Here is a 25,315-nt window from a genome sequence, read left to right as displayed (position 1 = left end):
AAAAGAGCAAAGATCAACTCAGGTCACAGCAGGGTGTCCTCTTCCTGCCAAGTGTGAGCCCATGGTGTTGCCTTGCTCAGCGTGCTTTGTGCCCTTGACAGCCTGTGCTGTGTGAAGTACAGCTGTGTGATGTACAGCAGTGATGTACAGCTGTGATGTACAGCTCTGTGCTGCACAGCTGTGTGATGTACACCAGTGATGTACAGCTGTGTGATGTACACCAGTGACGTACAGCTGTGTGATGTACACCAGTGATGTACAGCTGTGTGATGTACACCAGTGACGTACAGCTGTGTCATGCACAGTAGTGATGTACAGCAGTGTGATGTACAGCTGTGTGATGTACACCAGTGATGTACAGCTGTGTGATGCACAGCAGTGATGTACAGCAGTGTGATGTACAGCAGTGTGATGTACAGCAGTGATGTACAGCTGTGTGATGTACACCAGTGATGTACAGCTGTGTGATGCACAGCAGTGATGTACAGCAGTGTGATGTACAGCAGTGTGATGTACAGCAGTGATGTACAGCTGTGTGATGCACAGCTGTGTGATGTACAGCAGTGATGCACAGCTGTGTGATGTACAGCTCTGTGATGTACAGCTCTGTGATGTACAGCTGTGATGTACAGCTGTGATGTACAGCTGTGTGTTACACACCATTGATGACCTCTCTTTCGTCCTCTCAGATGCATCTTCCCTGCTTTCATCTTCCTTTCTTAACGTGGATCTCACTCTCAGATACCCCAACAGAAGGAGATGACTCTATAAAGAGCAGGCACTTGGTGCTGGGTACACTTGAAGCGGATGTTGTGTGCACACAGGATCATTCCTTTGGCTCTACCCCAAATGGAGAGTTTCACTGTGACTTTTGACAACCTTTCAGCAAGGTCTCAAAGTCCAGTGAAGAGACTGTATGAAAACCATGGGAAGTTGAGCTCCAAGGACAGAGACCGCTTTCCAAGCTCATGTTGCTGCTCCTTGGCACGTAGCTGAATGAGAAACCTCCATGGAAGAGATGAAATTTGAGGATCTCTTCCTGGAAATCGGCGGCTTCGGCAGATTCCAGATTTGGGTTCTGTTTATCCTCTGCCTCCCAAGAATCAACCTTCCCATGCACTTCCTGCTGCACAACTTTCTCGCTGCCACCCCCCCTCACCACTGTGCAATTCCAGCCCAAGAGGCGTTCGAGAACCTCACCACGGAGGAAGTTCTGCTCATCAGCATCCCCCGGGATCCCGACGGCACCTTCAGCTCCTGCGAGATGTTCTCACAGCCCCAGTTTCAGCTGCTGCTCAACTCCTCTCTGCAGCCCGAGAACAGCTCCATCATCCAGCACTGCCAGCACGGATGGGTCTATGACCACTCGCAGTTCACCTCTACCATCGCCACACAGGTAACTCCAGGCCTGGGGTCTAGCTGATAATGATGTTAGCTCAGTGCTTGCAGGAGCAGATGGAGAGGTGATCGCTGGGTGCACAGAATCGAAGGGGAAGCTTTGCGTTTTAACCAGTGGAAATTACTTGGATGGGGAAGCTCTGAAGCGCTTAGAATCCAACATTATCATTATTATCATTGTTATTATCATCTTGCTTAGATGCTCCCCAAGGGGCTCCCACTGAGATGGAGCACATGGAGTTAAATGTTACATGGGTACATAAATACCGCTGGATTCAATGATCTTAAAGGTCTTTTCCAACCTATATGATGCCATGATTCTATGCTGACTGGCCATAACCTTGAGCCTGCCCAAGGTCCCTGCCCATCAAACATTAACCACCCCCCTTCTGAAGCCCTGTGCTAGGGCTGACAGTGATACCTCTGGGTGTTAATGCTTTACATTCCTTGAGAAGTGGCCCAAATCACAGCAGGTCTTGGGGAAGGGGATGAATTGGTCAGACAGAAGGGACATAGAAACAGCAGTGCCGGGTGTCCCAGTGAGAGCAGGGCCGAGTCTTAACCTCCCCACCACCACTACCCCTGCTTTTGGCAGCGTAGGGGTGAGGATGCACCGGGTCCATACCTCACTTCTGCACTGCTTCAGGGAGAAAGGAGCAGAGCACCCTCGGTGGGAAAGGAAGAGGAGGTTCCCTGCAACACAGATCCTGAGCACGGAGCCTCGTGATGCTGCACCCACAGTGCACGAGCAAGGGGACAGGGCTTCCTCTGGGGTCCCCAGCAAGAAAGGTTGCTCAAGGTCTGGCCTCGGCAGACCCAACCCTGGGGCTGGGTTGATGATTAAATCCAGTTTTGCCAAGTCTGCACACAGAGAAGTCTCATTCTGCAGCTTGGCCGCAGCGTTCAGTAATGATTAGCGACATTCACACCCCCAAGAAAGCAGAGTGATGCTCATTAAGTTAATGAGGAAGAACGTGTAGAGCAGCCTCTTAGTGAGCAATCAGTAAGCTGGCATCAACAGCAAGTATCTGGTCTGAGTCCCTCTCTGCCCCCCCCTCCTCCCTGCATGCACAACTGCAAATGAAACCGGTCAGGGCAACAGTAACTGGGTATCAACAGGACATTCTCTAACCGCAGGCTGAAGCTCATCTTGCAGCTCACTGCAAACACCCATCTCACCAGGGCAGCCCCCAAAGCATGATGGAGGGAGCTGGGTGAGACATGCACCAGGGGAGGAGGAGAGCAGCTATTGCAGGAGCTCCACGACGAGTGGTACCCAGGAGAGCTTCCTGCTGCCCAACAAGTGTTGATGGAGAGGCTGACACCGTGTCTGAGTCCTGTCAGATGCAGCTTTACGTGCATCAGGACTCTGGCACCGTCCTTTGTGCAGTTTAGTGCGGGGCTCTACCCCTCAATCAGATTTGGGTGACATAAATCGCAAGGCACGACGGCTGACCACCAGAGGGAAGGGATGTGAACAGGCAACAGAGACTGAACTAAGTGTCGCTCTGGCCTTGTGTTTCAGTGGGACCTCGTGTGTGAGCAGCGTGGACTGAACCAGGCGACCGCAACCTTCTTCTTCATCGGCGTGACGATAGGCGCCGTGATATTCGGATACCTTTCAGACAGGTTTGATACCTTCCAGGCTGTTCCTCCAGAGCTTCAGTTTCACAAAGGCCAGGTTGGACGGGGCTCGGAGCAACCTGGTCTGGTGGAAGGTGTCCCTGCCCGTGGCAGGGGGCTGGAACTAGAGAAGCGGGGTGAAGGAGGCTCTGGTAAGCAGGGAGGCATTCCCCAATGGAGGCAATGAGGAAAACCAGAGCTCTCTCTGGCTACATGTGAGCATGTGATAATACGAACCTTAAAACCAGTAACCTAGGAAGGGCACCAGTTAAGAAATCAAATACAGCAGGAGCAGGAAACCTACCGGAGAGTGCGTAGTGCAGGCACACAGTCAGGATGTGCTCTGTACTACAGGCTATTCATTATTCAATGCCTGAGTTTCCTCTGCAGGAAACTGCTTCCCAATTTCCTTCCTCTGGGAGCAAGCAAGCGTTAGTGTGCATCAGGCTACAGAATCACTGCCCAGCAAAGGGGAAGCAGCCCCATAGTATGAAGCACCTGGAGACTCGGTGCTAAACATGGGGGGTTTACATCCGTATCTTTGCATGTGGGTACGCTGATATACTTCTACAAGGACCTGGCTGATCTTCAGGCTGCGTGTCCTGGCTTTGTGTCTACAGCAGGTCGATAGCACAGCTGTGGGGAATTAATTCAGGACCAGGAAAAGGAAAGGGACAAAGTAAGGCAGAAAAGAGGAATCAGTAGGGGGGTTGCAGAAGACTCCTGCCTTGCAAACAAATTGGATTGATCTGAACGTGCTGTAAACAGAGCATGTGAACAGAGAAGATCCCATCTACATGGGCTGCAGGGAGTTTCCGTCCCAAAGGCTCCTAAAGAAGCTGAGCTGTCCTAGGGTAAGAACAAAGGTCTCTGTGTGATTAAATAAGTGATTAAAAGCCAGGAAGGAGAGCGGAGATGGAAGTGTTCACGTGTGACAATGGAGGGAGACCTGTGCTCAGGCTTGGGTGCTCTTCAGCACATTCATAAGTTAGCATAGAATCATACAACCAAATAGGTTGGAAAAGAGCTTCGAGATCCAACCTTTACCCCAAGTCCACCACTAACCCGTGTCCCTAAGGGCCTCATTACCTGGAAAAGGAGCAAGCGAGGGAGGAGGTGATGCTGAGTGACCAGCTGGTAGAGATGAGATCTGAGTCTGTTGAGAGAGCTGCAGGAGGAGCTCAAAGAGCGCTGTGACTGGGTGGGAGCAGCAGAAGACAAAGCTTCACATGGATTAATCTAAAACAGAGAAACAGTTCTAACTTCTCACTTAAAATGGAGTCCTCTGAGCTGGCAACGGCTGCTCAGGAGCAAGACTTTGGGTTATGACAGACAGCTTGAGGCAAGCATAGAACCATAGAATAGTTAGGGTTGGAAAGGACCTTAAGATCATCCAGCTCCAACCCCCCTGCCATGGGCAGGGACACCTCCCACTAAACCATGGCACCCAAGGCTCTGTCCAACCTGGCCTTGAACACCACCAGGGATGGAGCATTCACAACCTCCCTGGGCAACCCATTCCAGTGCCTCACCACCCTTACAGTAAAGAACTTCCTCCTTATATCCAATCTAAACTTCCCCTGTTTAAGTTTTAACCCGTTACCCAGCAATGAGTAGCTGCTGGGGAAGTAAATGGAAAAGTAAGAATTATTAGGAAAGGAATATAAAATGAAAGAGAATATCACTATGCAGTAACATGTAAATGCACAGTGACCCATCTTGAATACAGTGTGTATGTCCCTTCACTCTCCTTCCTCACCTCAAAAAGATACGAAAGAAATCATAGAATGGTCAGTCAGGGTTGGAATGGACATTGAGATCATCCAGTTCCAAATGGAGAAAGCTTGGAGAAACTAACAAAGACCAAGTTATGGCTTGAGCAGGACCCTAAAAGGACCCTTTGGTCTGCTCACATGGCCTATAACAAGCCTGGAGCAGAGCTGACTGCACTGCCCACGCCAGCTCCCTGGCACTGGGCACACAGCTCCCCTAAGGCCCCATAAGGGGACCCCCCCCTTAGCAACCTCCCTTTTCTCTAATAGAGATGAGGACACACTTACTTGTTCTGACAGTAATGCAGGGATGTCATCTCCAGTGCTCCACACTGAAAACCATCTGCTCCTGGGATTTTGCTCCAGTTCAGGTTTGGTTCCTTCGAAGCCAACGCAGACGTTTGGATATGAGAACGTCTCTTGGCAAATTTCACCCTGGTAAATCCTCCAACGACCTAAACTGTGAACGTATATATGCAAATATATATATATATATGTTGTTTCTGTTATTGCCTGCTCTGTTTGTACCTTGTCCTTGCACAGAACCAGCTGTATGATGCTTTGGCTGCCTTCCAGACTGGGATATTACTGAAAACAGCTTTTTCATTCCTTTTCTGTGTTTGCAGTTTGCTCCTGTTGTATTTTCTGCATTTAATCTTTCAGAGGTTGTGCTTTCCCACCTCTCCCTTTGAAGACAATTTTAACAGCGTTATTCCTAGCGCAACAGGGAGCCTGAGGTTCAATCCTGCCTCTGCTCTGCCCGGCTGGTGGTGTGCTTTAGCTGAGGGAGCCCAGTAATGGGTCCATAAATAGCACCCTGCAGGGAACCTCGTGGGTTTATATCCTTCTTACTGTATTGTCCAGAAAAGTCTCCATTGAATACAAGCATCTTCTTTCTTAGGCAGGTCCCTACTGGAAACAGGAGCCAGCTCTGGGGTGTATCCGGGTAGATTCATTAGCTACCTGCTGCAGGGAGTCATTTGTGGTCACCTTTAGGAATGTTACCGTGGCACTATATCCCAGCACATCACCTTTTCCCCTGGAGCAACTGTTCTTGCCATCATCCTTCTCAGGTGGCCACGGAGAGAGCCCTAATGCCAGAACTGGACTGGGATTTCAGACCCTATAGACTGAACACTACCTGCTGACAGGGTTGACGTGCTACTCCAGTTTGAACCTCAGCTTTGTTCACATGCAGGGCTGATGCTCGTCAGAAGGTTGATGCCTGGTGCTCCATTACATACACACACATTTATCTGTGTGTGTACATATGGATCTGTGTGTATTTGATTTTCTGTGTTCCTCCACACTCTCTACACAAGGCTTTGCACCAGGAGTAAGAGATGCTACAGCTTCCAAACCCCGTGGGGAATGACTTCCTCACAGACCCCTCAGGACATCAGGGCTATTTGCGCATGTGGGCTGACATCTGGATCCCTTCAATCTTCCTTTGGGATCTTTGATTTCCCTTCCAAAGCTGAGGGGGAAGTGTCATGGTTCTCTCTCTCCTCCTTGAGAGCAGTGGCAGTGGCTGGTCCTGAGTGAGCCACAGGAGAAGGAATTGCTGAGCCAGGCACAGGGACAGCCATTGGAGATATCAGAGTGTGTCACCAGCATGATGGCCAGTCATGCTGAATACCTTCATTGATGACACGAATCGAGTGCACCCGCAGTAGATGTGATGGGGAATGGCTGAGGGAGCTGGGGGTGGTTAGTGTGGAGAAGAGAAGGCTCGGGGGGACCTTATCGCTCTCTACAACTGCCTGAAAGGAGGATGGAGCCAGGAGGGGGGTGGGCTCTGCTCCCAAGGAACAAGGGATGGGACAAGAGGAAACGGCCTCAAGCTGCACCAGGGGAGGTTTAGGCTGGATATTGGGAACAATTCCTTCCCCAAAGGGCAGTCAGGCATTGGAACAGGCTGCCCAGGGCAGTGCTGGAATCACCGTCCCTGGAAGTGTTCACAAACCGTGTAGACGAGGCCCTCAGTGACATGGGTTAGTGGTGGCCTTGGCAGTGCTGGGGTAGGTAAGACAAAATGATCTTAAAGGTCTTTTCCGACCCTGTTGATGGTTCTGTGTGGTTTCAAGCTGACATCCCTGGTTTTGATGATGGTGATGAAGAGAGGAGGGTGATATACTGTTTTGATCAGTGCTTCTCTTCCCATTGGAGAGCTCTGGGGGCAGGCTGGCCCTCTGGATGGTGTCACACCGCAGTGGCACTGGCTACATCCAGAGCCCCTTTGCAGAGCAGGCAATGTTTTCCATTCCCTTCCCAAGTCCCTGCTTGCCCCATGCCAACCCCTGCTCCTGGGGCAGGTTTTCACTGCTGTAACCCACCTTGTGCTCGTGGCAGGTTCGGCCGCAAAGCCATGCTCCAGCTGTCACTCGTGTGCTCGGTCATGTTTGGGATGCTGAGCGCGGCCTCCGTGTCCTACAGCATGCTGGCCATCACACGGACCCTCACCGGCGTGGCCCTGAGCGGCGTCTCCCTTATTGTGTTGCCTCTGGGTAAGTACAGTGGGGTCTGTGGACACCGATGCACAGGGGTACTTGTCTAATAGGCAGAGTAGAGCTAGTACAGGAGCCTGAAACTCATTGTGTGTATGCAATAGCACCACAGACAGCCAAAAGGACATCCCTCCTGGGAGGATCCAGGAATTACAATGCCCTGTTCCTCTAATTAATGGTTGAACAGTCTTCTCTAAATATAACACCCACTTATGAGTACTTCCGTTGCAACGTTAACACTTGCAATCCACGCAGCATCATTCCTGTTCAGGATCATGAGTAGCACAATAACAGACATAAATCAAAGTATCTGCCCCTTTCCTCTGACACCGAGTTCTCACCCCTCAAACACGTTGTTAAGACAATCCATCAGCACGATGATGTCTGCAGCAGCAGGAAGGAGGATGGTGTGTCATCCGCAGGGTATTCCCACCTCCCCAGTCCTGAGTTTGCTCACAGCTTTCCCGAGTTCCCAATCCGGATTTTTAGTAAGAATATGGGGAAAGAACCACCCAAAAAACCAAAACCATGCGGAGCTCGGCAAACCTGAGGCTGAGGAATTGAGGTATTTATGCCATAAAACCAAGTTCCAAACTCCGGGGTACCCGACATAGCACTGGGTGATTCTGTAGACAGAGTTGGGATGCCCTAGGCAAGACTCATTGTATCCAAGAGCAAGTTACAGGTACAGCAAAAAAATACCCAGCCTTTTTGCAGCTATAGCCAAAAATCAAGCCAAAATGGCTCCAGTACTGGACCAGCTCACAGGAGACCTGACCCCAAAGGTTGCTGTGGTTATTATTGTTATAAAGGTTGATGCCTGCAAGACAAAGCGGAGCTTGGGAGGGACATTTCTGGTTGTTAGAGGCTGCAGCACGATGTCAAGATCTTTGGGGGGAAAGTGGCTTTTATTTCACACACACAAGAAGAAGACCACTATCTGTTATGGCTTCACATGTGCATTGGTATCTACTCTGGATGGATTCCACATGAATCCATCTTCATACATTTCTTTAATCTGGATTAACGAGTGGGCAGAGAAATGGGAAAGCGTGCACTGTGGGTAGGGGAAAGGGGTATTTGATAAAGACAACCATTTAAATGCTATTGAATGGGATTTAAAATCACCGAATGTGTTTTTCACACTGTTTCTTACTGTGTGTCCAGTATTTGTTCTTCGAAGGCTTTCTTTCAGCTGCTCACAGCTTTGCCAGAGGTTAAGCGTTGTGGATGAACGTTTTTAATGTGCCAAATGTCAGCCAACCAGTGGAGCTTTCCTGGAGGAGAACACCAGGGATGTCACCTCGCTTTGCCCTTGTTTAAAGCCCTGCAGACCCCTTCCTGGAGGAGCCCTGTGTGTCCCAGCTGAACGCTGCCTCCCTCTTGCAGGGATGGAGTGGGTGGACATTCAGCACCGCACTTTCTCCGGGATCCTGACTAGCATCTTCTGGAGCATTGGGAACATGCTGCTGGCCATGGTAGCGTACTTGGTGCGGGAATGGCACTGGCTACTAGTAGCTGTCACAGGACCTTGTCTTCTGAGCATTGTCTGCCTGTGGTGAGTGCAGCCAGATGGCTGGTGGGGATGGGAGCGGGCTTTGGGGACAAGGAGGAGGCAGGACGAAGGCATTTGGGGACAGGTTGCGGCGCAAAGGAGCAGGATTTGGTGCTGTAAGCACTGTCAGTCATGGCTTAGAGCAAGAAAAGAGAGCCCAATAAATGCAGTCAGGACCAGGTCAGATCCCTGGGTTTAATCCCTGGTAGACTCAAGACAGATCATTTATCCACCCTCTGTCCCCACCTCATCCGGGAGGATACCTTTGGTACCAGTTCTTCCATATCAGCCTATGACATCTGCAGGCTGGGCCACATGCACTTCCCATGGCTTTTCTCAGCTGTGGAGCCATCCCAATGGGTCAAATACTACATCTGCTTTCTGTGAGCTACTTCCCTCTTGTAGCATTATTTAAGCAATACTTTACATCTCTTATGCCTTAAAATGGGACATGGTTCATTTAATCAAAGAAACTGATTTTCCTCCTCTTTTTATTTTTTCATGTAGTAATACAGACAGAATAGAGGGTCGATCCACTGACACTGTGACTAACATAAGGTTTATTGCATTGGTTTATTCAATGATCCAAAGCGGTTCCATTTCCTGGCTGGACAAAAGTCCCCTGTCAAAATAATAAGCAGGTATTCCCACAAGAACAGCTCTGCAGCAGAACAGCATCCCCTGTTGCTCAGTGACTAACATGGATGCTTCACGGGGGGCCACAGCTTCAAGGATTTAGACCCCAGTTGACAGCCTTGTGCAGAAGGCTTTGATAATGGCGAGACCCAAATGATTTTAGCAATGAACAAAGTAAATGTAGAGCTCACTAAAGCCTTTTCTACAGAGTAGTATTTTTATATCCTACAATTTCAGCATTTACAGCAGCCTGTACTCATTTAAGGGTAGAACAGCATGCACGTGTGACAGGGGTGTCCCGTTACTGCATCGCAGCTGCTATTTGTAGCTGAGGTGGAAGGCTCATAGAGAAGACCCCCTGTCTTTGGCCAGGGGTGGAAAACACGGAGCACCAACAGGAGCCCTGTCCTCTCGCACCAGGTGGGTCCCGGAGTCTGCCCGGTGGCTCATAGCCAATGGCCAAGTGAAACAAGCTCACAGGAATCTGCTCAGATGTGCAAGAATGAACGGGAGGAAGGACTTCACTGTCTCACCACAGGTGAGAAACTGGAGATCCAGACACACGTTCTTCCTCCCCCATCTTCTCTCTGTTTTACATCCATTTGATACCTGGAGCAATGCTCAGCCTGCAGTGTCATCTGTGGGCACTGTGGTCCCCAGTGTGCTGTTTCACTCTAGAAAGCAGCTACATCCACTCCTAAAATAAAGCAGCAGTTCTGCTCCCATAAGGCCAGCAATCCCCTTCATTCAGTGAGGTGTCTTTTCAGTCATTATTGCCATGACAAGAAGCCTCAATGCACTGGATGATGGACTAAATACACAGCAAGACAGGAGCATAGCCTGATAAAATAAGGCAGAGGCATCTCTCCCAGAACAGAGTATGCAGATGCATGAGCAGTTTGTGCAGCTCGGTGTTTGCCTTCTTGGTTGCTTTAGTGTTTGCCAAGTACAATGCTAGCAGAAAGCAAACACACATTGATAGCATGTAGTTGGCATAGTTTCACATTGCACTTCAGATGCATGTGGTGTTACCCAGAAATGCAAAAGCTAGTCCACTTTAGGCTGCCTTCAGTGTACGTGTGAACCTGTCAGCCATAGTGCAGGGATGCAAAGGATGTAGCAAAGCTGCTCAGCTAGGTGCTAAATAAAGGGCAAGAACCCTAAAAACTGGCCACCTACCTTCAACTCCTCATACCTTTTACCAGGGTCAAGGTACAAGACTGATCTGGAAATCTTCATCTTGTGCTGAGTTCTGTCTTAAAAACATGTGTTTTGCAGTTAGACTCACAAATGGTGACACCTTGGTCCATGGTGCTTTTCTAAGGACACTGTTGGCTCCAGTTGGATGTGATGGCCCAGTTCTAGGCAGGACTCAAATGCCAGGCAGAAGCTGGTCTCTCCCTTTGGAGAAAGACCAGAGCACAGTCTGTGATCACACCAAACCTCCACAGCCAGGCGTGGATGGCTGTGTGTCCAACACCTCTAATCACGTGGACTAATTTGGTCCACATGATTTATCTTGACCTTCCCAAGAGCAACAAAGCTCAGCTGTGAAATCCAGTGGGCACACAAGTTTGTGGCTCATTAAACATTGATCTCTTCTTTCATGTCCACTGGTTTTCCTCTCACTAAAAGACGAAGCTAGGAAACCCTAGGCACCAGCATGTGAGCCCTGTGCATGGTCCTGCTGCATCTCTGTGTTCACCCACTGCTCCTGCATCCACACCACTTCCTTACCCTGGCCAGCATGTCATTTATTAAAAGCAGTTTCTTAATATCTATTGAAGAAGCAATTTGCCCTTTTGATTTACAACACAAAACTGGTGTTTAATCATGTGGGGAATGATGAGTGTGGCAGACAGGAGCCGAGTGTGGCTCTGCCTTGCCTTTAATCAAGCCAGTAACTCTGACTAAATATGTAACAATAAAATGTTATATCCTTTTCCATTCAGCCTTGGCTGAAGACTCTGTATTTCAGAGCACATTGGCGCACCCTCATCCTATTGCAGGGTTAGGAAATATAGCTGGGACTTCCCCACCACACTGTGGCCACTGGACCACAATCAGGAAAGGCTTGCAGTTAGGACACCTTGAGGTTTATAAGAACACACTTGGTTTTTCTTGTTCATATCCAAACATGACTTGTCTGACTCAAGTTTGCTTTATTGATTTGACCAGGCACCAGTGTGTTTTGATTACTTATAAGGGGAATAACTGATTCTCCTTAGCTCACTTTGATTGTGAAAGATGTATGATCTCGGGGTAGTTGCACAGCACGTTACTGACATACTCTTAGGTTTAATGGCGTTGTCTTATAGAACTGATTAAGGAATTTCCCAGCGTGATGGTTTTTTCAATAGGAAAAGCTTTATCACTCATCCAGGAACTGCAAGGAATAGTATGCAATCAGAAATAAAATCCTAGCTCTTTCCTAGAGAAACAGGCTGTGTCTTACAGCTATCCTCTTCCTAACACTTGCTTTCATTTAGCACAATTCTTTTAACCAGAGAGCTCTTTGGGCTGGGATTTCTCTTTTATTAGACATTTCCACAAGTCTCCAGCCCCTGGACCTCTTCAGCATCATCTTAACTGTAGGTGATGCTCTAGGCCTGCAGATTCCCTCACCCTTCTCCCTCCCCAGCCATCACTGAATTATGTGCATTTTAAGCTTCTTGTGGTTCTCACCGTTCTGGCTCTCTCAGTTGTCCTTCCACATGTCAAGAAATCTGGCTAACATGCCACACCGGACAATATATGCCCAGAGAACTGTTCTGCAGTGGAAACCTATGGGAAATCCAAGGTGGGGATGGGAAAGGCAAAGGCCCCAGCCTGTGTAGGGTTTCCTAAAAGTACAGCAGCTGAGCTATCTTCTTCTTCCCACCTGCCCCAGGCCCTCAGAAAGATGGCAACAGACAAGAAGCCAGGAGGGAGTTACTCCTACATCAGCTTGTTCAGGACACCAGTCCTGCGGAAGATCTCCCTGTGTTCAGGGGCTGTGTGGTAAGCAGCATCACTTCACATGGTGGAGGGACGTTCTGCAGTTCTCCAGCTGGATTTCCCTAACCCCCATCTCTACACTCTCTCCCTACAGGTTTGGTGTTGCCTTCTCTTATTATGGCATGAGCATGAACCTTACAGGCTTTGGGCTCAACATGTACCTCTCCCAGTTTGTCTTTGGCGTCATCGAGATTCCAGCCAAGATGATCATGTATGTGCTGGTGAATCGCATCGGACGGCGGCAGAGCCAGGCGTGGTCGCTCATCCTGACCGGACTGTGCATAGGAGCCAACATCATCATTCCCAAGCGTGAGACCTCCGTCCAGTTCTTGCTAAAGGGGAGGGATCCGTCCTGTGCTGCCCTAGAGAACCATAGAACTCGGGTCACAGGCAACTCTGTATAGACTTGGCCTCCACCTCAAGGCCACCTGTGGGACAAGGTTGCTACTGCGGGCTAGCCCTAACATCTAGTGGCAAGATGGTCTCGAGTCCCTGTGAAGTGGCTAGTGAAGGGCACAGTGATAGCAAGGTGAAGCGCCTGTCTTTATTATAGACATTGTAAAATGGGAAATGTCAGAATCTATCCTTTCGTCGGTTCAAGCTCCCACTTGGGCTAATACTTACCAAACTTACTGATCCAGACTTTGGAGACAGCAGCTCCAGACCTATGAAGCTCCCTGTTTTTTTCCGTAGGAGCACTGAACCTTCTTCCTTCTTGTATCTGAGGCCAAAGGAAACTTCTTCCTAGAGGCTGTTATTGCACCATTGTCTTAAATGTCTTCTCTTTCCTTCTAGCCTTCACTGCCTTGCGCTCTGTAGTAGCCATTATGGGCAAAGGTTTCTCAGAGTCTGCATTCACTACCGTCTTCTTGTACACCTCTGAGCTCTACCCCACCATACTGAGGTAAGAGATGCTACCTGCCTGAGTGCACAAGCACATAGATGGGATGCCACCTTCAGATCTTCGCCATCAGCACCAGGATGTGCTGTTGGCAAGAATGCAAGTATGATGCCTTGCCTCTAGAAGTAGCAGGTTCTAGGGATTACACATACTCACTCATCCTAGGAGGAGAATCATAGAATGGCTTGGGCTGGATCCAGTTCCAACCCAGTGGCATCCTCTGGACTCACTCCACCAGCTCCATGTCCCTCAGTGCTGGGGGCAATTATCGTTGTATGAGGATACAAATATAGAAAACAAAACAACAAAACAACCCAGAAAAAAAAACTGGCAGAGGGAAAACCAGGGAAGGGGAAAAAGCCTCAGCACTTATAGAAAAATATTGGGAAGGAGCAGAGGGTCTGCACTTTCTCCCAAGTCTTGCTATGAAAGAAGTCACCATCTGTTCCTTGTGGCATTCTGCACCTCCTCGGTGCCCTCCCTTTCCAGGCAGAACGGGATGGGGTACACCTCCTTCGTGGCACGCCTCGGTGGGGCTTTGGCCCCACTTGTGTTTCTGCTGGATGAGGTGTGGAGGTCTCTGCCCGAGGTGACCTACTGCGGTGTCGCCGTGTGCTGCGGCTCGGTGGCCTTCCTGCTCCCGGAGACCCTCAACGTGTGCCTGCCTGAGGGCATTGAGGACGTCGAGAAGACACAGTGAGTCAGCTCCATCCTGCCCTGCACACGGAGCCTGCTGAGACAGGCAGGGGACCCTCTCTCTGCCACCCGTAACTCCGCATGTGCAGGTGGCAGCGCAGTGGAGATGGGGGCTGTCAGCCTTCCTGTTCGTCTCTCCATCTGCCCAAACCTGCCTTCTTTTCTTCCAGAGTGAAAGGGCCACCGCAGATCAGTGCTCCCGAGAGCATGCCGCCTCTGCTGAAGTGACCCCATGGGCCAGCCACTGTATAGGACTGCAAAGCCAAGCTGTGCTCTGACCTGTCAATGAAAGAACCTTTACTGTGCACCTAGTCTCTCCCTGCAGGGAAAAGGGGCTGAGAACACTGGAGGAAGGAGGTGGATCAGGAAAGCAGCTAGAGGGAGCTAACCCACTCTGCAGCGTGACCAGGAGCAAGAAGGCAGAGGTCTAAAACGGTGCGGAAATAAAGTGCTAAGCTCTTCCAGTCTTTGCCCTTGTTGGACAAGCAGCACCTTTCAGATCCATTCTAGAAACTACCATCCACTGATTTACACACCACAAGGAACACAGTGCAGCAAGAAACAATAGTGTGAATTGTACAAACCCAAGTCATCTCCTATACATCTGACTGGGTGGTGGATAAACCATCAGCTGTAGAGACAAGTGTCTCTTGAGTTTGGAAACTGGGCATTTCTCACTCTGAGGCTCAACACCTGCAAAAAACACACGCAGGAATCTCACTGAGAACGGGAAAACTTCAAGTATTTGTCCCAAATACACAAAGATGAAAACAAGATTTTGCAGACTGCTTAAATGTAGTGTGTGTAAGCACCCTTTAGCTAAAAAAAACCAAACCCAACAAAACAAAACATACCACACTGCTAAAAGAACCTTCGCATGGCATATTTACTAATCCATTATTGAACTTCATTCTGCTTACTGGTCTAAACATTGATCTTAAATTTATGTAATGCCTTTGCATTTTGCCCTTCCTTCTCCAAACAATGACATGAGCCATCAACTTATCTACAGATCTGGAAGCCTGACAAACAGCACTTTCCCTAAATTGGGAAGAGGGAATGGCCTCAGCATTTAAGTCCCAGGGGCACTGTGATTCTCTGGGCTGTGAGGGGTTTAAAGCACAGGGGTAACACAAACCAAGGATGAATCTGGAAGCGGGTGCAGACCCATCCCAGGTCAACAAGCACCTCCTAATACAGACAAGCTGCTGGCTTCAATAGACTCCCAGACTGGTTTGGGTTGGAAAGGACCTTAAAGCTCATCCAGTTCCAACCCCTGCCACGGGCAGGGACACCTTCCACTAGACCAGGTTGCTCCAAGCCCCTGTGTCCAACCTGGCCTTGAACACTGCCAGGGATGGGGCAGCCACAGCTTCTCTGGGCACCCTGTGCCAGGACCTCAGCACCCTCACAGGGAAGAATTTCTTCCTAATGTCTCATCTCAGTCTCCCCTCTGTCAGGTTAAAGCCATTCCCCCTTGCCCTGTCCCTTATCGGGAGCCCTGCTCACGCTGCCGGTGACGCAGCGCAGGACACGGCCGGTGCCTGTGCCGCAGGTTCCGCAGCAGCACGGGCGGTGCGCGCTGCACCGGAGCCTGGGCGCCGGCAGGCCCGGGGGTGATCTCCCCGCACGGTGCCGGACGCGGACGGGCGGTACCGGAGCACACCGGGGAGCCTCGGCCTGCGGACGGGCGGTGCCCGGTAACGTCAGGGGGCGTTTCGCTCCACTTCCGGGTCACCCCCCCCTCCCCTCCCGCCGCGGCGGGCCGGGCCATGCTGAGGGGGGCCGGGCGGCGCCGGGCCCTGCCTGGGCAGCGGCGGGGCCCCATGGGGCTGGGGCGCGCCCGGGGCCGCCGCGGGTAGGGAGGGGAGTCCCGGCGCCATGTACACGTTCGTGGTGCGGGACGAGGGCAGCAGCGTGTACGCCGAGGTGAGCCGGCTGCTGCTGGCCAGCGGGCAGTGGCGGCGCCTGCGGAGGGACAACCCGCGCTTCAACCTGATGCTGGGCGAGAGGAACCGGCTCCCCTTCGGCAGGCTGGGTAAGGCCGTGCCCCGCGCACCCCCGCTGCAGCCCGGCCGTGCCCGTCCCGCTCGGTGGGGTCCGCCGTCCGCCCCGGGCAGGGCGTGCCAGGGTTGGGAGGGGGTGTCCCCGGTCTGTCTCCCCGCTGGCACCGTGTGCCGGGCTCCCTGTCACGGGCACCCGGTGCAAGCCCCCGGGTGCGTCGCTCAGAACAAAGAGCAGGAGCCGGGAGGGTCTCGGTGCAGCCGCTTCCCGGGCAGGGCTCTCCGCAGGGCCGGGTCCCGGGCATCGGCTGCATCGGGGCTTAGAGGATCCCCCCCTCGCAAGCTCTCGGAGGGTGGTTTCACCAGTGCCTCCCCCGCCAGAACACACAGCCCATCTTGGGGGTGCGGGGGGCAGAGGGCCCCTGGAGACCCCCCTCTTGTATGCCACAGACCCTCGGGGCCCCAGCACCCATGGGTGCAGCCCCCACCTCCTGCCCTGCCTGCTTTGTACTGCAGCAACACGCTTGGGGACACCCCTGCAGGGGCTTTCCCCCCAGTCGCAGGGGCTCTGGTCACCCAGCACGGGGCTGTGGGGAAGGCGGTGGTGCCTGGTGCAGGGCAGGGGCGTTGCAGTGCTGAGCTTACATGTTCTGGGGGTGTTGCTATTGTTTGGGACTGGTGAGGGAACGGGTCTGAGCCAAGCACGATCAAACCTTTGCACTGGAGCTGAAGCTGGTGGGGGTGTGCCTCTGCAGGGGATGACAGCATGTATAGTGCCGGCTTGAAGCAGGATGAGGGTTATTCCAGAGGTTCTCTGTGGGTGTAGGCCCAGGCCAGCCTCCCTCCCCACCTTTCCCCCTCCTTCCTGAGTCCCTGGGTCACACTGTCAACATGCAAGGTCCTGGGAGCTTCCCTCTGCAAGGTTGTCCCCTGCCTGCCATACACACTGCCTGTCCAGGGCACAGCCACCTGGTCCTCTGCCCCACGGATGAGGAAGAGCCCAGGAGTAGGCAGGGAGTGTGCCATGCACTGCCTGCAAGTGAGGAGAGCTGAGCCAGGCGCTGGCAGCACTGTAAGGACCAGAGATGCACTGTCATTGCCCACGGCTGGCAGGTCTCCGTGCGTGGTGCCAATTGCTGTTCTGGCTCCTGTCACCAGGCCTGTTGGAGCAGGTTTGAGATGAGAACACTGCAGACCCCAGCTGTTTCCCTCCCACAGTCCCCCATGTCTGCATCCATTGGCTGGCAGGACCCTCCTGGTCTCCCTCCCTGCTCTTGGACCTGGTTTCTTCCTTTCTGGGGTGAGTTTGCAGCACTGCTTCTGGCTGCAGAAACATCAGAGCAGGAGGAGCTCCCTTGCCCCAGCAGCTCCAGGACAGGATGGCTTTTGCAGCCCTTTTCTTGCAGTTCAGACCCAGCACCGACTGTTCTTTCAGACTGCAAGTCACCAGCTCCAGCACCTTTTCCCTTGTCTCCTCATGTGTTTGTGAGTGACAAGTCCACATCACATGGCAATGCCATCTGGTCACCTCCCAGCATCATGGTGTCTGCAGCAGGCAGGGAAGCACCAGGGGAGGCTTAAAGCAGTAAGGATGCTCACACGCAGTGTCACCAGGCTCTAATGTGGCCAGCGGGTCGTGCCTTGGCACTGGCTTCTTTAACCCATCCTTCTGTAGCCGAAGCTGGTTGCCTGAAATCAGTAGATTCAAACCAAAAATAATGTGGTTATTTTGGTGCATCTTCCAAAAAGCTGTATCTTCTCTGTAACGTTTTCCTAAAGCTGTCGCCCTGAGCAACTGTTGCATCAAAGCTGGGTTGGTTTGGTTTTCCTAAAGTCTTTGCTCAGTGGAAGGAGACATTAATTCACAGGACTGTAGGTATTCGCATTACTTGGGGTTGTACTAGTGGGCACCATGCGAGTAAAATTAGGTGAGACATGAGGAAGAAGCTCTTCCCTGTGAGGGTGCTGAGGCCCTGGCACAGGGTGCCCAGAGAAGCTGTGGCTGCCCCATCCCTGGCAGTGTTCGAGGCCAGATTGGACACAGGGGCTTGGAGCAACATGGTCTAGTGGAAGGTGTCCCTGCCCGTGGCAGGGATTGGAACTGGATGAGCTTTACGGTCCTTTCTGACCCAAACCATTCTATAGCTTTATTCTATGTCTTGCTCTCAGCTGGAAGCTGGACAGGATGGCAGCAGCTGTCTGTAGTGTAACATAAATCTGGGCATCACCATGCAGTCTCTCCCACACAGCCACTGCAGCTGAACATAGATGTGCAGGAGGCGAGTGATACCTGGGGCAGTACCTGGGTCTACCTCTGCAGACTGCCAGAGTGAAGTAAGACACACATCCTTTAACATTTCCCAGTGTGCTACAGAGAATCCTGCTGTCCACAAAGAAAGAAATGAGGCCCTGTCCTAAGCTGTGTTCTTTGTATTGTGGTGTGCTTCCCTGCATCCTCCTGCTGCATTTAAAAGTAGCTGAAATCTTTGCTTATAAAAACTGCCACCAGGAAAAGGAGAACATTCTTTGGGTGATGTTGTCAGTTCCTAGCATGAATTAGGAAATCATTCTTTTCCATTGGAATATTGAAGTGTCAGGTTTATGTAATTAAAAGAGAGGAAACACAGGAGCTAATACCAGCTTAGAGTCTGTTTCTGTGACACAGAGCAAGGAAACAGCCTCCATTCTCTGCCCTCCTGTGCAGGTCCTTTCCACCAAGCACATGTGTTTCCTTTATTAATAGAGAAGTTTGTCTGATGTCTTTGTTTCCCCTTTTTAGGCCACGAACCCGGTCTCGTGCAGCTGGTGAATTACTACAGGGGAGCAGACAAGCTGTGCCGCAAAGCGTCTCTAGTGAAGTAAGACATGCACCGAAACGTTACATGGGTTGGGCAGAAATTCTTCTGAGCATGGTTGAGCGTTGAAGCTCTTGAGAAGGTATTTCACAGAACAGCTGCCCTGGGAGTGTCCCAGCACGTGCTGTCTTCAGGCTCCTGTGCTGGTCTCTGGAGCTATCTGAGTGCATAAAGACTTCTCTGTAACTTCAGGGGAAATGCTGTTTCCACTGAATTACATCTGCTTGAAACCAGAGAGTGCAGTGAATCAGATTAGAGCCAAATCAAAAGAGAGATTAAAAAAAAAAACCAAACAACCCATATCTGCTGTTTTTCCTTGTGACATTTAATTCAAAGTTACCCCTTTTATTCTGTTTCATACAGAGATGAGACACTAATATGCCTTCAGCTAATGAGATTTGTTGGTCAAACAAATGCTTGAAAACATCTCCAGGCAGAGCTCTGGGGGTTATTTCTGCATGGCCAGCCATGCCAGGGTCTCCTGGGGAAATGTGGATGAGCTTTCATTGTAGATAAGCTCTTCCGTCTGCAAACTCTGCAGCCATTAGGGCATCTTCATGTCAGAGCTCTTGATCTCCTTCAAGCGTTTGATTCCACATTAGTGTTTGTGCTGCCTCTTGCTGATGCAGTCCTGCAGACTGGGTGTGCTGATCCAAGGTCTCTCTTTCCCCTGTTAAGAACCTGGTCCCAATCACTTAACAATTGTGATGGTGTTTGTCAGGAGCTAGCAGAGTGTTCTTTACACAAGCACTTGCAGTGCTCCCCAGCTAGATTTCTCCGGCCCATGGTCTAGAGGCAGTGCTGAAAGTTCTTGCACACCTCTTTTTCTCTCCTGGAGCTCAGCTGACCTTTCTAACTGTGGGTGAACCATGCATACAGCTACTTAGGAACCCAGGGGACCACAGATGGCATTCCTCAAGGCAACCAGGATGTCACTGACCGCCAGTCAGTCTCTCACAGAGAGAATCAGCAAGTCATGAGCTCTGCTTTTGGCCTTCAGCAAGCTCAGAGTGAGCATTAAGAGAGGCGGGCAGCAGCCTTGACTCTGAAAGAAAATGGGCCTGGGCTCTGCTACCAGGAATTTACTGGAAGGAGAGATGTGCCAGAGACATCCAAGACACCTTGGGACCTTGCTTTCAGTGGGTTCCCAGTGGCCTTCGTTGGCCACTGCTATTCACCACCAAGCAAAAGAGCCCAGTTAATGATGGTTTTTACTTAAATGTTGCCCATGCAGGTGGGGACTCTCTGGAGATTAACAACCTGTCTCTGTTCACCCAGGCTAATCAAGACAAGCCCTGAACTATCGGAGTCCTGCACGTGGTTCCCCGAGTCGTACGTGATTTACCCAACAAACTTGAAGACCCCTGTGGCTCCAGCCCAGAATGGAATTCGCCACCTCATCAACAACACAAGGACGGATGAGCGGGAAGTCTTCTTGGCAGCCTACAACAGGCGGCGGGAAGGCAATGAAGGCAACGTCTGGATCGCCAAGTCCTCAGCTGGTGCCAAAGGTTCATTCCACAACAAAATGAGCCCCCTTCTCATTATTCCTTACTCTTGACCAGTAGAGTCCCAGGGTTTGGCTAAGCCCAGCTGATATTTAGCATGTTTATGAAAGGCTTCACCTTCCAACTTTATGCCAGTCAAGCCGGCACAGTGCTCTTCTTTGCTTGGCGGCATGGCTCCTGACAAGCGTTGTAACATGCACACAATGCTTAGGATGGCAGTGAAAGGAGCACCCGTTTTCTGTGTTTGTGTCTCAAAATACAGGAAAGTTTGCTGCAGGGAGAAGGCAGCAGGCACCAGGAGGCAAGGGAAGTACATAGAGCAGGAGATAACAGAGAGCAAAATGGGATACGGGGAGGAAGGCAGCAGGCAGGACAGCAGCCTTCAAGGGCAAGGATCCCAGATGTCCGTGCTGTAGCTAAGCCTGCTGCAAGGAGTCTGCATGATAAAACTGTGCCTCATGCTAGCATCCTTCACTGCTCTGCTCTCTTGGCTGTGTTTCTGAGAAGCAACAGCAGAATATGCTTATGTTTGTTAGGGAGGAGGAGAGATGAGTCATGTTAATCTTCTAGAGGAAGTTTTAAATGTCTGGGGATTACTTCTAATGAAGAGGAAAGCTTGTCAATATTAATTGCCAAGGCAGGTCCAGCTCAGGCACAGCTGTTGACCTGGGACAGGTCTAGTGGAAGCTTGGTTGTCTATCAGTGAAAGGAAAATTAGAGGTTTAGGATGTCACTTAAAAATTGAGGAATTTTTCAACTGTGGCTAGAGGTTTTGATCCTTTCTTTGGGAGAAGGGTCAGCTGGCCCATGTAAGCTGCTTTGCTGCCTCGCTGGGTACTCAGTTAAGCTAACCTCACCCTTGATTCACCGTCTGTCCAGTGCAGAGACTTACAGAGGTGGTGTTTCCCTCTTTCCCCCAGTGCACAGCCTGTGGTTGTACCAATGCCAGACAAGTGTTAGATAATTTTACCTGAGCTGGTTTAGCCCTCATATGGCACCGTGCCATCTTTTTATCAGATCCCAGAAGGGATACGTTTTCTCTTCATTCCTCTGCAACAGTGGCTTCAGATCTGGGCTCCTGCAAGAAATACACAGTGACAGCTTCAGCCATAACGTGGCAGTATTTGAACAGCACGTCTAACTTTGTTAATGAAGATCCTCCACAGCAGGGAAAACACTGTCTGTATGGATGAGCGTTTTGAAATGGTGCTTTTCCTAATTCAGCAATGATTTTAATAGTAGCTGAAATGAATTTGGTGAGCAGGGCGATGCTGTGCAAGCGTGCATGCCTCTTCTCTGGCAGCCAGAGAAGCCAGGCAGGGGTATAAAGTCAGTTTGCCATCACAGGTACCTTTGTTTCCCATTTGCTTTAGCTCTGGTTACTGGGGAGAGAGATCCCTGTACTGTGGTAACAGCCACGTGGCTTTGTGGGCAAATGAGCCATGGTCCACATGAGCCCTGAAAAAGCTCCAGCAAAGGCAGAAGGATCCTCAGCCTGATTTTGCCTTTGTCTTTCTGTGCCAGGGGAAGGGATCCTGATTTCTTCAGAGGCTGCAGAGCTCCTGGACTTCATCGATGAGCAGGGACAAGTGCATGTGATTCAGAAATACCTGGAAAAGCCTCTGCTTTTAGAGCCAGGGCATCGCAAGTTTGACATCAGGTAACCTTTTCTGCTCTTGTAACACCGGTTTCCATTTTCGTGCTCTTTTTCTTTTTAAGCCACTGTGACTTGTTCTCTTGCCCCTCAGGAGCTGGGTTCTTGTGGATCATCAATATAATATCTACCTCTACAGAGAGGGTGTCCTGCGGACCTCTTCCGAACCATATAACAGTGCTAATTTCCAGGACAAAACCTGCCATTTGACCAATCACTGCATTCAGAAGGAGTATTCCAAAAACTACGGGCGGTATGAGGAAGGGAATGAAATGTTCTTTGAAGAGTTCAACCAGTATCTGATGGATGCCCTGAACACAACGCTTGAGAATAGCATCTTACTGCAAATCAAAAACATAATAAGGTAGCCAGCTGCCTGTTGCACAGGGGAGCATAACCCTTCAGTGACAGGGAATGTGTATGGACACAGCTGGGGAAGCAGACAGACTGACTGACAAGGGAAGGGTTTCAGTTGTGTAAATGTAAGATAAAGCCATAAACACCCCAGTGTCACTGCTCAGTGAAGACGGACTTCCATAGGTGCTGCTCTCTCAAGGGTATGTGTCAATGTGTCTGCAGTTTGCTAGTTGTGGCTGGAGAAGGATGCAGTGAGATCACTTGGTAAGGGAAGAGGGTAGGTCAAAAGACAGGTCTGGGAGAGGCTGAGGTTAAAATAAGGTGTGAGAGGAGAAATGAAGCGAGACTCAAGTCTGGGGGATCTCACTACTTCCCCCACTATTAGGAAGCAGCAGCAAATCGCATTGGTGTAGGTTGCCTTAGTCCACACAGAGCCACCTACCTCCTGGGCACAGAAACTGCCTGGAAGGAGATCTTAGAGATCACGGCACCGCAGAGAATCCAGGTCTTCGCAGTGCTCCTTCATGATGGAATTTACTTTCGAGTTCCCTACTGCTGTTACTTACATGATGTTTGAGGAACTCTGAGGCAAACAAGCTCTCAGTGGCAATTCCTTGGGGACCTGGTGTAGCCCTTTCTACCTCTGACTTCTGCTCCAGGCTCTAATTGCACATTATGTTCTTCAGCTTCCCTGATTCAGTAGTGAGTGTGGCTGCTTCTCTCCAGCTCTTTGGGAGTTAACTCAGGGGTGTCCCACATGTTTTTTGATGGTTGCAGGTTGTCACTTGTCAGGGACCTGGTTACCATGATGTGTGTTGGATATGGCTTGTAATCTGGGGCAGGCCCAGAGCAACAGGGGACCAGTTAACTGTGCTATAAGTGTGCCCTCAGAAACTGCAGTGTGACACGTCTGCAGGGCTATTAATCTTGACTTTCTGTTTTTCCCTTCACAGAAGCTGCCTTACGTGTATAGAGCCTGCAATCAGCACAAAGCATCTTCACTACCAGAGCTTCCAGCTCTTTGGTTTTGACTTCATGGTGGATGAGGAGCTGAAGGTCTGGCTGATAGAAGTCAATGGGGCCCCAGCCTGTGCCCAGTGAGTACTCAGTTTCTGTAATACCCTTGTGATGCCACTGTTCATGTGCCTTACCCAAAACGTGGCTGTGTCCCAGCTCCAAGTGACAAAGGTGGAAGAAAGTGAATGGCAGGGAAGTTTCCTAGGCACCAGACACTAGTTAGTGCCATTTGATTTAAGTTCATTACTCCTGTGTTTGGGATCTTGCAGCTTCTTTCCTATGTGAGATGGAGAACTAGCCTTACGTTTTGGACATAAGGGTTTGAATATAACTTGGGTCATCTTTATTGATGCTATTGGGTTCTGTTGCAGAATTAATGCTTCAGGGGTCAAGTAGTTTTTCAGTCTCCCTTGTGGAGCCACTGGTGGCTGGTCTTTACGTGAACAGATGATAAATGAGTAGCATTAAGGGCAGCAGCTGGGAGTGAGTGAATGGATTTGCAGGCAGCAGGACCCCAGAGCACACTATGAATGCTGCAGACATTGGATGAAAGCCTCCAGCAGCTGCAGGGAGGCTGGGGCAGCCAAACAGCTGTGCCCATGAACATCTCTGCATAGGCACAGCAGGAGGTGGTGTATTATGTGATGGAGATGACTGCAGAAGACTGAAAATCTTTGCTAAATGGGCACTGTATCATGCACAAGCCTGGCAAAACAGAACAGACTGTACATCACTACATTAGAAGTTGATTAGATTAGATACAGATTAGATTAGATGTAGATTAGATTAGAACATCACCAACAGTAGTCAAAAAATACAGGTCAGACCTGCCTGTTCAGCAGCTTTTTCAGAGCTAAGGCTTAGGGAGCTTTCTGAGTTCAGGATGCCCCCTTCACCATGTGCACTGTGATGCAGTACTGCCTTGCACACCCTTGTGTTGCTGTACGGGCAGAATTTGGCTGTTGTTGGGTGGATTTGGGTTGCAGCAATGCCCTGTTTGCTTTGTGCCCCTATGGCAAACTGCATGTCTACATAAAAATTAGTCAGGGGGTTGCTGGTTTGTCCCCCCTTCGTATCTCATCCTGTCTCTCTCTCATCTCTTAGGAAGCTGTATGCAGAGCTCTGCCAAGGAATTGTGGATGTAGCCATCTCTAGTGTGTTTCCCCTCAGTGACACTGGGCAGAAGACAAGCCAGTCATCATCGATCTTTATCAAGCTGTGATAACAACAGGAATTGCCTCTGCTGTGCACAGGGATAGACTGCACCCGTCGGGTCAGCACAGTGCAGTGGCTTATCTCAGTATCATGCCAAAAAGTGATAAAGACAGGCCACCTATATTCTGGGAAATCATGGAGGAAAACAACAAATCCAGGCATCCACACAAGAGCTGCAATGAGCCAGAGCTCTGGCCAAATAACTCTGCCTGCATTCACCAAAATCTACTTTAGAAACAGCTTGTGTGACTTTGATACCTGAAACAAATCTCTGGGAGAACAAAATAACCTTAAAATGAAACCCCAACAGGGATACTATCATACTGTATTAGCTCCTTCTTTTCTATAGAGATAACATTGGGTTTTTTAAAGGAATTGAGTGAAGAGAACGATGATCTCCCAGGACGTCGTGGCTGGGAAGTTGTCCTCCTCCCGCTGTGTTTCCTCTTTCCTCACCTACTGCATCATTAGTGCCTTAGCTCAGCTCCAAATAGGTGACTCCTTTACTTTGTTCCTGATATATTTTGTAGAAAGGAGCAAGCTCTTTTGCATCGCAGGATGCCTAAAACCAGGAACACCAAGAAGTCAGTTTCCTTAAGTCATGTTTCAAGCTGGTTGGCT

The 25,315-nt window shown here is 50.4% G+C and overlaps 3 protein-coding genes across 4 annotated transcripts in view; 2 read left to right on the top strand and 1 right to left on the bottom strand.

Moving 5' to 3' along the window:
- MEA1 (male-enhanced antigen 1) overlaps window positions 1-25,315 on the bottom strand; it is a 215,945-nt gene that overhangs the window by 25,615 nt on the left and 165,015 nt on the right. The window lies entirely within an intron of this gene.
- Window positions 892-14,549, top strand: SLC22A7 (solute carrier family 22 member 7). Its single transcript, XM_057402834.1, has 10 exons — window positions 892-1,396; window positions 2,924-3,027; window positions 7,146-7,300; window positions 8,690-8,858; window positions 9,912-10,029; window positions 12,382-12,491; window positions 12,583-12,797; window positions 13,284-13,392; window positions 13,879-14,085; window positions 14,256-14,549. The coding sequence occupies exons 1-10, from the start codon at window positions 1,010-1,012 to the stop codon at window positions 14,311-14,313; spliced, it is 1,632 nt and encodes a 543-aa protein (XP_057258817.1). The 5' UTR covers window positions 892-1,009; the 3' UTR covers window positions 14,314-14,549.
- TTL (tubulin tyrosine ligase) lies at window positions 15,843-25,013 on the top strand. Of its 2 annotated transcripts, none has more exons than XM_057402930.1 (7): window positions 15,843-16,123; window positions 18,868-18,946; window positions 20,222-20,454; window positions 21,976-22,111; window positions 22,245-22,469; window positions 23,416-23,559; window positions 24,584-25,013. In XM_057402930.1, the coding sequence occupies exons 1-7, from the start codon at window positions 15,967-15,969 to the stop codon at window positions 24,699-24,701; spliced, it is 1,092 nt and encodes a 363-aa protein (XP_057258913.1). In that variant the 5' UTR covers window positions 15,843-15,966; the 3' UTR covers window positions 24,702-25,013. The 2 variants fall into 2 exon arrangements, with proteins under 2 accessions (XP_057258913.1, XP_057258902.1); XM_057402919.1 differs by having other exon boundaries at window positions 22,200-22,469.

Source organism: Pezoporus wallicus, unplaced genomic scaffold (assembly GCF_028554395.1).
Source record: "Pezoporus wallicus isolate ANWC-B61680 ecotype Strahan unplaced genomic scaffold, APGP_CSIRO_Pwel_v1 contig_7553, whole genome shotgun sequence".
Taxonomy (NCBI): domain Eukaryota; kingdom Metazoa; phylum Chordata; class Aves; order Psittaciformes; family Psittacidae; genus Pezoporus; species Pezoporus wallicus.
Note: the sequence above shows the minus strand (reverse complement) of the source record. Positions and strands in the feature narration are given on the sequence as shown.

Bases quoted from the DNA above. Each gene is read 5' to 3' on its own strand.
- SLC22A7 (XM_057402834.1), top strand. From the start codon at position 1,010: ATGGAAGAGATGAAATTTGAGGATCTCTTCCTGGAAATCGGCGGCTTC. The intron at 3,028-7,145 runs GTTTGATACCTT...TGCTCGTGGCAG, and splicing joins TTCGGATACCTTTCAGACAG to GTTCGGCCGCAAAGCCATGC. The intron at 14,086-14,255 runs GTGAGTCAGCTC...CTTTTCTTCCAG, and splicing joins GAGGACGTCGAGAAGACACA to AGTGAAAGGGCCACCGCAGA.
- TTL (XM_057402919.1), top strand. From the start codon at position 15,967: ATGTACACGTTCGTGGTGCGGGACGAGGGCAGCAGCGTGTACGCCGAG. The intron at 20,455-21,975 runs GTTCATTCCACA...TTTCTGTGCCAG, and splicing joins GTCCTCAGCTGGTGCCAAAG to GGGAAGGGATCCTGATTTCT. The intron at 22,470-23,415 runs GTAGCCAGCTGC...TTCCCTTCACAG, and splicing joins CAAATCAAAAACATAATAAG to AAGCTGCCTTACGTGTATAG.